Genomic DNA, 12,579 nt, shown 5'->3' on the forward strand with positions numbered 1-12,579 from the left:
TATATATATATATATATATATATATATATATATATATATATATATATACATACACACACATACATGTATATATATATATATATAAGATAATTATGCACTTTTGGAGAACTTTGTTGGTAAATATGATCAGTAATAAGGTCAGCATTGTGACCATAAAGTATATAGTTATGCCATTCTGAAAATATAACAGTCTTGCTTAAGGGGAAGAAATAAATTGTAACACTTTGTGTTAAGCTGCCAGTGTAGCTGCAGTACTCTAGGTCAGTGAAACATCTTGTTCAATGTGTGCCCCTTGTTGGGTGTCTGCCCATGGTATTGCTATTGACTCTGTGTAAGGTGATTGCTTTGCTGAGTTCCAGCATAACTCCTTAACCCAATGTGGAAAAGGCTGAGTAAGATTCTTGGATCAATATTGGGTAGATTAAATTAGGTGGTTATAAATATCCCTTCTCTCTCTCTCTCTTTCAGACAACAAAATCTATTAATCTCTTAAACTAATTTGTCAAAATGAGCGCTATGGGAATTTCTAATGAACTGCTTTAAAAACTTTAAAGTTTTAAAGCTTTAAAAAAATACTACTTAATTTCTCAAGTTAAACCCTGTGACAATCTTGGTGTGTCTTTGACATATTGTATAGTGGTAGAATCATGAGTTCCTGGGAAAATTACTTCTGCAAAAGTCTTTTTAATCTCATGCCTTTGGCCAGTAGGAGAAATACTTTGGATATATAATTGGCCACTCATACAAGACCATAAAAGAAACCAACCACTTCCGACTACTACCTTTGTCATTTATAAGAACTCACTTTAGTTACTAGGAATTTAACTTCTGGCTATTGTTTTTTTCCTGACATGTTTTCTGGATGATTTAATGCATAGTTAGTAATACTGATTGGCATTTATTTTATAACTAGCATGGGACTGACTTAGGAGTGGAGTAGTCTGGTTTTAAACCCTGTTCCTCTTCTGCATCAATGATTATCCTCTACCAGTTGATTCACTGGGCAACGTCTTAGTCTTGGCCACAGCTGAGTGTAACCAAAGAAGTAACATTTAATTTTTTGTTACCTTCATTTATGGCTTAAAACTTCTTGGTATGCCCATATACTTTGTGTCAGGGAAAATCATGCCCTGCCACCACTTTCTGGTAATACTAGTTGAGTCTAGAGTGGGAAAATGGAAGTGCTTACAACATGTGCTGGAGGCATACAGTTTGTCCTAATTCTACATAATTTTCCAAGTTATAAGCTCTCAAGGAACCAGCTACCTGTCTGTCTTCTAGACAGAGCTATGTTTTTTCTAATTTTTGTTAGTTTTTCTCCACGCAGTAGGACTTCGTCTTGAGCTTTCACATGGACTTCTGTCCTAGTGTTTAAAAGCTTTGAAAAGTATACAAGCTAGCAGCCACTTGAGCAGTGTAATCTTTGTGGGCTAAAAGATTTACATAAGCAGTTAATGTCTTCAATTCAGAGTTTTTTACAAAAAGTTTTGGAGGTCAATTACAGAATGTAATTCTAGAGGTACTACTGACAGAAGCAGTTAAGTTCATGTGTATTTAGAGTTCATCTTAGGCTGCTAGCCCAGGTGAAACCCATTTCTCTAATATCCTTCTCTTCTCAGAGGAAGATGAAAACAAATTAAGCTTTTAATTTCAGAGGTTTCAAACCTGAACATAAACTTCACACTGTTGAATGATTCTCAATTCATGTTACTTAAGCACACAATTACACTAATTTCTTTCATGCTTGAGGAGAATGGATAAAGTCTACCCCGTCTATCACTTCTTTTCCATTTCTAATGAACCTCTTTAAGCTATGGCACCTGGAGCCTTTAAGCAACCTAATATATAAAGGAGAACTTTCTCAAAGCTTTCATTTATCATTCCAGGCAATGCTTCAAAGTATTGAGCAAAATTCGTTTGAATAATGCAAGAACATCTGCCTGCATAAGTGTAATTTAATGTATTGCATTGGTTAGCCATATATATTGTGACTATACAGTTTGAGAACTCTGGTGTAAAATCCAGTTTATTCTGTAATCATCTATTTTTGTTGGTTTTTAATCTGAAAGAACTATTTTAAATCTGTCCTTTTATAGTGTTTCTATTGTTTAGATTTTATTGAAGCAGTCTGGACAGATTTGGTTTTCTAGATTTTGACAGTAGTGTGGAATTTGCGAACTGTGCTTAAGTTGGACCTGCTGTCTTTTGTAATCACTGAAGTAAATAACGATAGATAGTTTCAGAAATTATGGAGGTAAGTATTTAGCCTGAAATAGCCTGTTACAGTAACTGACCCTTCTAAGCATAGCTGTAAGGAGGTACTGTTTAGACCCAAGATGTAGTTTGTGACTTTGGCTATCAGTCGAGCAAACTGAAGAAAAAAATAATTTACCTTACCAAAAATAATGGGAAGGGAAAATAAGAGGAATGGGATGAAATATGTTGAAATGTAGTATTTGATGTGGAAACTCATAGTATTAACACAGAGGTTCCTTCACAAAGTCATTGCTCAAAATGAAGCAATGAAATGGGCTTGCCATTCCACGAAGCCAACATAAAAGCACTGTGATCAATTCTTGCAGTCTTTAGGCTACATAAAAGTACGATGTACTTTAGTAGCTGATACGCTACTATTTAACTCTTGAGCTGAGGTACTGCACTGGCTAAAATAGTATATGGATCCTCTTGTGATTGCCTAATACTGTTTACACACAATTAAGAATCCTTCTTTCATTTGTCAGGCTGCTTAAAATGTAGCTAACTCGCTTTTTTGTCTTAGTCTTTTATAGACCTTCTATTCACAGTCAGTCTGTGTAGAAGCAAAACACTGTGGCATTCCAGTTCTGACTATGTGAAGTTCAGATCATCTTACAGTTACCATTTTTCTTTAAATTCATTATAATATTTTTTTGTAGCTCTGTGCCCTTTGTATTAGTTCACCTGTTACATACTGAGCAAACGTAATTTAAAAAAGCAATCTGGATTTCAATTTTTACACTGAAGAAAAATTGTTACACACATCAGTACAACAGTATTAATATAACAATGTTGTTGTTATCTGTTACTCCTTGTTGTAGCTCAGGCTAGATGACTTTGTTCTGAGGGTAGCATTAGGTTCACTGTATCAGAAAAATTCACACCCCCCCCACAAAAAAAAAAATATATTTATTTTTTGCATAGTTTTAGTACTATGTTCACTGCAGTAGGAACAAGAAGCCGCAGATATGTATAATTTTCAGAAAAAGATGTTACTTCTTAAACTCTTGCCAGTGTTCTTGGTTACACTGCTTTTAAAAAGTAGTAGTGATCTAGAGCTCTTGTTACTTCAGAGGTGTTTTATTCCAAATATCCATTGTCAGTCAGTTTTGCTCCTTTGTTTGGACTTCTCCCATTCTCGCTGCCCTGAAGTTCCCAGGTGGTTCTGTGGGGTAGCAGCGTGAAGGCAAGAACACTTACATCCTCATCCTTCCCAGAGGGATTGTTTTTTGCAGGGTTTCATATTATCTATTGTGTTATTTAAAGTGCATTTTGATATCAGCTTCAACATCCTATGCACTGGAAGTTCAAAGCATGAAACTGCCTGTGATGGAGCCATGGATTATGCTGGCCATGGTATGATTTCAGTTGCATATCAACGCAGATGTTGGTATTTTTGTTACTAGGAAAGTTGAAACATCACAAGCCACGCAATGGAATATCATGCAACAAAATAAGTTGCTTCATGTGGGTCTAATTTATTTTAATTTGCTGGACAGACAAAAGCAGCACTGCTAAGCACTTGTGTGCTGCTGCGTTTGTACCCCTGCATTCTGTTCTCTGCCAGCGCTCACTAGCAAGGCTTGTGCTGCTTTTACCATGCTAGCCTAGAAGAAGTAGCATTGGAGGCGTGTTGAAAAGCAATCTAGAAATAGCTGTGGTTGGCCTTTCTTCTTCATCTGAAATCAGTCTTTTTGTGATCTTGGAGCAGCGACATAATCATTAGTTTGGCGAGTCTCATCTCCAAGCATCTTTCTCTCTGCTGTTAATTGCAGACCTCCCACGCTTCACTTGTGTGGGAGGTGCCTGCCTAGACTCCTGAACAGGGATAAAATGGCAATTAAAAATAACAGTTAAAAAATATATGGTAACGTCTCCACAAGGGATTTTTCTCACGTAAATGCATATTTGCAGTGTTGTGTGTGTTACTTGCCCTTCAGACCATGATTGTCTTTGTCTAATTTTGTAGTTATTTGTAAGGCATAATAATTACATGGTTAAAAATGAGTTTGCAACACCCTTAATGTTTTGTTAGGATTTGGAAATGAGGAATTCTCAATCTATAATGATTTCTGTAATATTAGTATAAGAAAAAGACCAGAATAATATAGCCACGTATGCAGGCATAATAGTAACTTCTCTTTTCAGGCAACTATAGAAAGGCAGTTTAAAGAGCTGGGTCATCGAGGTGGATATTTGTGTGACTAGCAGATTTCTGCCCATCGTGAATGTTCCCTTAGTTATTTAATTACTAGCTGACTACTTTCTCAGACATGTCTGACCTGAAAATTGAGATACTAAAATTTGTGGCTAGCAGTATCAGAGCACGTTTGATTTTCTGAGATCAGGATTTCTTTTCAGTAATGAAAATGAAATACTAAATTATTCAAAATGTACAATCTGGCACTAAATTTTCCCTTGAAATTGTTCAGAGGGAGCTGAACTGAACTTTTCAGCAAAATAACAGTGACCTAATCAAATTATGTGCATTTGGGCGATCCTTTTGTGTTCGCTTTAGAAAGGAGACCAGACGGTGATAGCATCTCGATGTGGGGAGGTGCCACTTCTGTCTTCTACTGAGGTGCTAAAATACATTCACTGGTGACAGGTGGCAAACCAGTTCAGTCCTGCAACAGAGAGAAATGCTTACTAGGAAACCAAAGAAAGAAATACTTGGTAAAGTGCTTTGTGTATGCCACTGAGCTAAATGCCTTGGACATAGAGAAAGACAAAGCTTAGGTGGTAGACCAGACTGAAAAGGATTATGGTCTCATGTGAGATGGCTGGCTGAAGCTACTGGGAAGGCTCAGGTAGTAGTCATGCAGCTCACGTCTCGTGTTCGAAAACAGTACGCAACTGAGCAGCTGCTTTTGGCTGCTTGCTAGAATACGTAGCATAGTGAAGTCTTGCCTCTTACAGCTGGCAACATCTGGCATTTAAAAATGCTGTGTGGGCTGATTTTGCTTGCTATTGCTTTTGCTCCTCCTGCAACTTTCTCACTCTGTGGCATTTTGACTGTTTTCCTGGGGAGGCTGCATAGGAGCTGGAAGAAGTTTCATGTGAGGTGTAAGCCCAGTTGGGTTGGTTTGTCCAAACCTGGAAAGCAGCTTTATGGAGCCACCACCAAGCTGTTAATTACCTTTTCCCCCAGAATTATAACTGATGAATATACTGTTATTTTTATCAATGTTTGTTTAAATGCTTTTTGTTATTTTTTATTTTACTGAATCTTTTTTTTTTTTTTTAAAAAAAAAAAGGTAGGCTCTCTGAGTTTTCTGCACTATCAGATCAGCTTTGTACTTTGCCTGGCTTAACATCTTGACTACTAGCATGTCTCCTTCAGCTTTTTTTTTTTTTTTTTTTTTTTTTTTTGGGAGGGGGGGGAGAGGAAGGAGGGAGATTAAGCCCCTTAAGACTTTGGAGATCTGCATTTTTTTACAGCATGTCCTCAGCGTTGTCCTCAAATATTCTCAGTGGCCTGATGAAAATTAGGCTTTCCTTATTATGGTTAGATGAGACTTAAAGCTCTCACAATATTGTTGAACACAGCAATACAGAGTTTTTTGCAATATCAGTAATGTTCTTTACAAATAACTTTTTAGATATATCTGAAAATTACATTACCCTAATGGATTATAAATATCGGCAATGAAATTAGAATTATAGAGCTTTATTTTACTAAGTCTATTTCCTCCTTTGCATCTACAGAGGTAAAGAAACTGCCACCTGAATATCTTGCACTAATCAGTAAACCTTACAATAAGAATTGTTGGTATATGATTCTGATTTCCAGCATAGTAATTTGCATGTAATTCAAGTACATATCAAAAGCATGAAAGACTAAAAAATTTAAATATTACTAGAATTAATGAAAAATGTAATAAACCAAAGTGTAAATACATAGTGCTAAAAATGTTTGAGAATATAGATTCTCTGTTCACATAATGGGCCAGTAACTTAAATAATGTTGACAATATTAGCACTTTTACCCTTAGTGTTGACATGGGTTTCTATTATATGGAAATAGAAAGGAAACAAAAAGGCTTAAAAGTAGCAGCAAAAGTATGTTTTAAGCAATAAAAATAGTTGAAAAGTGAATGCAAATGTCAAAGTAGACAAAGAAACCTGTGGCATGTATCGTCTTGTATGTAAGACTATGATCTAGGCATTCATGTGTAGTAATTACGTGTTAAGTGTGATGATATTATTACCGATACTTGATGTTTCAGTGATCTGACCCAGCCAGTGATCTGGCTGCAATCCTTACCGAATGCCTAGTAAATCTGTCTTCTTGTTTTCAGCACCCTCGTCCCATGTACATGCCTTACATCTGGAAATGCCTTTAACCAATAGTCTAAAGTTACCCAAAGGGAGTAGTAAAAAAAAGAGGTCTTCCACATCAGTGAGCTCTGACGGGACAGAGATACAGTACTCTGTGCCCATAAAGGAGAAATGTTTTGAGAGTCTGAAGGAGAAAATATTAAAGAACGTGATTGAGAAGGACAAGCATTCAGAAGTTGGTAAACTACAATGCTTTTTGTTTCCAGTGCTTTAGAGAATAAAAGTAACCATAAAGTGACATTAAAATCATTGTATTGCTTGTATGTTTCTTATTTTATACCAGTAGAACTGTTTACAGTCTAATGACTTTTACAAGAAAGTGGGTCATCAGCCAAACATTGCACTAACGTCTCGTGTTCTTCTTAAACTTGCAGGTGCAGTGAGAATAGAAAGAAAAGGAAAACTGGAAGAGAAGAGTTCCACAACATATGGTATGTACAGAGCAGTAATATTTTTATGAAAAAAGGAAAAGTCTTTGCTTGATGTCTCTCAAGTACAAATGTAACAGTGTAAAACATTACTAGGGCCAAGCTTAATTTCCTGTTTAGATTTTAAAAGCCATATGTGTGTATATATATATATATATGACGATGAGTTTATAGTAAAGGTATAACTGTAAAAGAGAACAGTTAAAGTTCCTGTAACGAGGGTTTGGATAGTACCTCTGAGAGGCCCAAGCCAAAACTTTTATTTCAGTTGTATTAGCAATACTGCATTTATTTCCTTGTATTGACTGCTGAGAAGGGGGGGGGGGGGGGGCGCGGGAACGTAAGTGTTAATAACAAAACATTTGTTAAATCTTGAAAGAAAAACAGAAGGAAGGGGACTTTTATTTTCCCTGGTTTAAAAATTATGGTTATAGACAGACAAGAATTCACATGTGAATTTGCCTTGGGTTTTCCAGGAGGGGAAAAACTGCTTTTGTACTCCACAAGAAGATAAGACTCAATATATGTTTAGGAAATAATCCTTAAACACTGATTTAAGTCTTTAAGTTTTCCATAACAAGTCAATTTCCTCATTACTTACCTTGCTGCTGGTTGCTTATAAAATAATTACGGAGTGACAGTGCTGTGGGATTCCTCTTCTCTGGGGACTATTAATAGGATAAATAGAATTTTTCTAAAACAAAGTAGTTATCCTCATGCATATGTCAACAGTGCTTGTAAGTGAATCGCAGCTTAAAAAACACCATAAATTTCAGTCAGAATCAGCTTTCTATGAGGGTGCCTCTGTGCAGTCAGAAGTGCTGACAGCATCAGCAATTTTGAGTTTTGTGACACTGAACTTTACTTTAAACATGTTTCACCCTTATAAAAAGTGATTTAAGATGACATTATCTTTTTGTTTGGAATCTTGCACTTCTGAAAGCTTTCTCTCATGCCCAAATCTTTTTGTCATAAACCATAAGTTAAATAGATGTTAGAAACCATTTAAATAACGTCACCTATTTCATGTGCTTTGTTGTACCTTCTTCTGCTCTGGTATCTTATGTGGAAATACTTAAAATTGTTGAGAGAGGCTATTATTTGAACTGTTCTACCATCAGCTAATAAGAGACACACCCAACATACCAAGAAATTAATTGAATTGTGAATCTTGCTAGGCCACAGGAATAGCTTGAATTTAAATGTCATGTTTATGGTAAGCCAAATAAAGCAAGTATTTTGGAGTAGCACTGCTGTTTTGAAATGTTCAATTTTTTACTTTAGGTAAAAAGAAAGAAAAGGAAAAGGAGAAAAAAGAGAAAAAGGAGAAAGATCATAAATCAAAACAGAAAAAGAAGAAGAAAAAAAAGAAGAAATCTAAACAGCACGGTGAGTTCAACCTGCATTTTTTGAAAGTGAGCCAAACCACTTGGCGTAATTTTGAGATAAGATACTAAAATTTGTTTCTCAACAATATAAATATAAAATTGATATAAATTTCATTGAATGGATTTTGGCCTTAATGTTGAAAGGACACGAGTCTATGACTTCATTTCTGTTTTTATGGCCTGTCTCTATTTGATAGGCGTATACTTTTCATAGACATTTTTTCTTGAATGGATATGCAGATGATAACGCTTTTGCTTTTAGTCTCTTTAGACTCTTCATTTGAAGCTCTCTAAAATCTTGTTTGGACATTACAGTTATTCTAGTATTCAGCCTGTTGCAGCCTCTTCTTACTAATGAATCCATAACAGTTTGTACATTTGTAAAGTACAATTTTTTTGAGGTGGTAAAAAACAAACCTTTTAGACGTTTTTTTTTTCTCGTTGATTGAGAGGAAAAACATTTTTTGTTTGATTGTTTTTCCTTGAAACACCCATAAAAACAAGGTTTAAAGTTTTAATACCATCCCTTCTTTAACTGTCCTTGGTGTGATTCTTGTGGAAAAACTGGACAATTTGTTTTTTTTTTTAAAAAAAAGTTTCCTTGTTGACAAGTATGGTCTCTTTTTTTCACATTTCTTTCCCTTCTTGTATTTTATTCCTGATTTCATTCCCTCCTTTGGTTCTTTTCATCTCCCATAAAATATTTTGCATTTCAGTGCAGCCTTGGGTGCAGAATTATGACAATGTAAATAGCAGCATGGTCAAATGCAGACTCATTCTGTCTTCTAGCCAAAGACTAAACTTTATTTTTTGTGTTACATACCTGTTTGCCTCAGTAAGTGTTTCAGGACTTAAACTACTTGTTTTTCTCTCTGCTGTTCTCTGTTTTGTTGTGTTGTTTTTTTTTTGGAACATCTTTACTCAAAAATGTAGACTCACTGTGCTTATCCAGTTGGCTCTACTTTTCTGAACCTTTAGAAAGTTTCGCTAGGTATCAGTTGAAACTTTGATTTAAATTTCTTAAAATAAGAGAAGGTGAAAATTGAAAACCTATAAAATGGATTTTTCTATAAACTTTTCCTCAAAAGCATGTAGAAGAATCTTAGGCATTAACAGAAGCTTCTGACCACAGACTATAAAGAGGCTTTACGGATCTCTAGAGTGATTGAATGTTTTGTTTATCTAAAATCTGTACAGTAATGCAGTAGTTGAATGTGAACTGCAGTAATCTAGGCTTCAAATACTTTACCATCTCAGTATTGAAGTAACAAAATTTTCAACTATAAACTTTGCTTGCTTATTTTACCTGAATACTGTTGGAACTTCCTTGCCTACACTGGAAAGGCATCTAAGTATTTTCAAAAAGACTCTAGGAAATTCTAGGTATGCAAAAAACAAAGGGGAAAAAAATCCAAAACCTTAAGCCATCCTGCCTACTTCATCTGGGGCTATTACAACACGGCAAAGTAAGTCGTTGATGCTTTCTACAGGTTCCATTTTTAGAAGATACTCAAAAGCAATGTGTCGGTACCTTCTATAAGTCAATATCAATATCCATAGGAGCACTCTTAATAAAGTTTGATAAGAGTAAGAGAAATGTTTTATATGCTCTTCCATCCTTTGAGTATATGGCAGACTAAGTGTTGGTTTTCTTTAGAAAGCAAACTTGCATAAAAGTAAGGAAAATAACGCTTGAAGTGTTATACAGGTGTTTGGAACAGAACTGGTTTAATAGTCATATACCAAGTTAAGCTACAGATCTGAACAGTATTTAAAACTATAAATATATTTCCTGTAGCTGAAGAACTTCCACGTAGTATTTCCATAAACCTTCTGTTTCACTTCTTTCCAAAGAAAGGTAAGCAGAGAAGTTCTGACATTTTTCGTGTTGAATACTTGAATTAAGGTGAATCAACACGGAAAAAAATGATGTAGTATACAATATAAAATGTTTGAGGAGTTGGTCAGACTGATTTTGCTCATGTGAGCATGTGATATTTTGCAGTTTTGCAAAGGGCTATGCTTGAGATATTCCTCAGCTTCCCACTGTTTTGGGGATATGCATGTTTCTGTGGTTCCATACAGCTCCAACATGCAGTGGTTTCTGAAAACCTTATTGATTCAAACTGATTGAGATAAAGTAACTCTTGCAAATTTATATCAGAGCCATGTTCTTGTCCCCAGTATTGTTCTTTTGTTTTACCATCTTGAGGTTGTGAGGGTTTTGTGTGTTTCTCTCTTTTTATTGCTTTGGTGTTTTTGCTAATTTGTCATGATACTTAGAAGCTTAACAAAGATACCATGATTAGGTTTCAGCTTTTAGGGGCCATACCCAATGTTTGTAAATGTAAAGAGAAAACTATGTATCTCCTAGTCTCCCAACAAACAGATCTTAAATCCAGATGCAGAAGGCAATGTGAATAGAACTTGAGCATTTTCTTCCGTGCAAATTTATCTCATGAAAAACTGTTTCAAGCAATCCAGAGGCATTCCATTTGGATTTTTTCACTGAGAGAAAAGAAAAATGCTTTGGCAGGTTCTGACTCTAGTGTCTGACCCTGAAAAAGCCCATTGAAAAATGATCTATCAAAAGAAGCAATATTCTCTTTCTCCAGGCCTAGCTTACCGTACTTTCATGGTATGGGCAGAAACGACAGTGTGTGAGGCACGTTCCATTCCTTTCAAGTCAAACTGAGACATTTATGGGAAGAAGAGGTTGGGGGCACATTATGTGCTTCAAATGAGTATTGTGCAGGTCTTCTAAAAAAAATAATAACAAACCCATTTTTTTCCTCTTCATTTACACATGACTTACATTGCTGTACAGAAAGTGATGGTACATTGAAAACTGCAGATTAACTCTGTTGTGTTTTAATAGCTAACTCTAGCTGGAGTAGCCAGGACTGTTTATTTTTTGTTATCTTTTGTCTGCCTAGCATTTCCTCTTGTCTTTTTGCAAATACTTATATGCCTTTTCAGTCACACTCATTCGCATAAAGCCTGTGGAAAGTAGGTAACTTCCTCTTGTTTCAGTGAAGTTGATAGCAATACAACATAATCAACTCAACGAGTGGGTTAGAATACTGCATATTTTCATATCTGTTCCTGACTCCGCAGTGCTTAAGGAAATGTGATAGTGTGGTTTTGACAGGGAAAAAATACCTAGGTGGCTTAATGAAAGTATTTAGGAGAGCAGCAGATTGTGGAAGTCATTGTTAGAACACAGGTGGTAGTAGTAGGGCTTCGACAGAATGATGAAGATGCAGAAATATGACCACATATTCTAAGTTTTAAGAGGAGGAAATGGATAGCTGCTATTACTTACTATTGGACTTACCTGGAGAGCTTTCTTCAGTCACTGTGATTAAGAACATAAGAAACATTCCTTGAGACCGCTGCAAATAGGCTATATGTTAGAGGAAAAATAGATCATGCTGCTTCTGGCCACCAGGGAGAGGCAAGGCCGCTGCAGCTCCCTGTCCCCAAATTCAATCAGTAGCAAGGCTGAAAATGGATTACCAATGGGTACAAGCACACGGAGTGCTCACACGAACATGTACAACCAACAGCCTCATCCAGCTCTCCTCTCTGGTTGAGCAGGATGGAGGTCTGCAAATGAGAACAGGTAAATATACATTGTGGTTCATTATGGTTCTTACTAGAAATTTCTGGAAAAACTGTCCTGAAGAGCATTTGCCATTTCAAGTTCAGTTTTATCATCCTAATACCTCAGTGTTGATGTGCTTTACGTCTGAACATAATGTTGATTTCTAATATTTTTTTTACATTTGTTACCAAATTTTGTAACACCAGCTAATCCTGTTGTTAACTTTTCAGATTATTCGGATTATGAAGATAGTTCTGTTGAGTTCTTGGACAGGTGCTCGTCTCCATTAACACGGTCCTCAGGAAGCTCTTTGACTTTGCGCAGCATGTTCTCAGAGAAGAATACATCGTACCAGTATCCAAGAGCTATCTTGTCTGTTGACCTTAGTGGAGAAAGTAGGTTGGCTGAGCAGAAACTTGCAGTTTGTAGGTTTAGTTTCTTACGAAACATAAATAAATAAATAAATTGATTTTAGCTATAAAATTTTTGATTTTTTTTTAAAGCATCTTAAGTTTTGGATTGTAGCTATAAATATGGTGGCTAATTTATGCTTCATCTA

The 12,579-nt window shown here is 35.8% G+C and overlaps 1 protein-coding gene across 8 annotated transcripts in view; it reads left to right on the forward strand.

Moving 5' to 3' along the window:
* Window positions 1-12,579, forward strand: part of PHF20L1 (PHD finger protein 20 like 1) — a 59,188-nt gene that overhangs the window by 30,860 nt on the left and 15,749 nt on the right. For 5 of the 8 annotated variants that reach the window (XM_035316908.1, XM_035316910.1, XM_035316912.1 and 2 more), the window contains 4 exons: window positions 6,558-6,776; window positions 6,972-7,028; window positions 8,310-8,414; window positions 12,251-12,415. In XM_035316908.1, coding sequence (XP_035172799.1) covers window positions 6,558-6,776; window positions 6,972-7,028; window positions 8,310-8,414; window positions 12,251-12,415 — 546 coding nt within the window. The remainder of the gene's footprint in view (window positions 1-6,557; window positions 6,777-6,971; window positions 7,029-8,309; window positions 8,415-12,250; window positions 12,416-12,579) is intronic. The other 3 variants (XM_035316913.1, XM_035316914.1, XM_035316915.1) reach the window with 1 other exon arrangement.

Source organism: Oxyura jamaicensis, chromosome 2 (genome assembly GCF_011077185.1).
Source record: "Oxyura jamaicensis isolate SHBP4307 breed ruddy duck chromosome 2, BPBGC_Ojam_1.0, whole genome shotgun sequence".
Classification (NCBI taxonomy): domain Eukaryota; kingdom Metazoa; phylum Chordata; class Aves; order Anseriformes; family Anatidae; genus Oxyura; species Oxyura jamaicensis.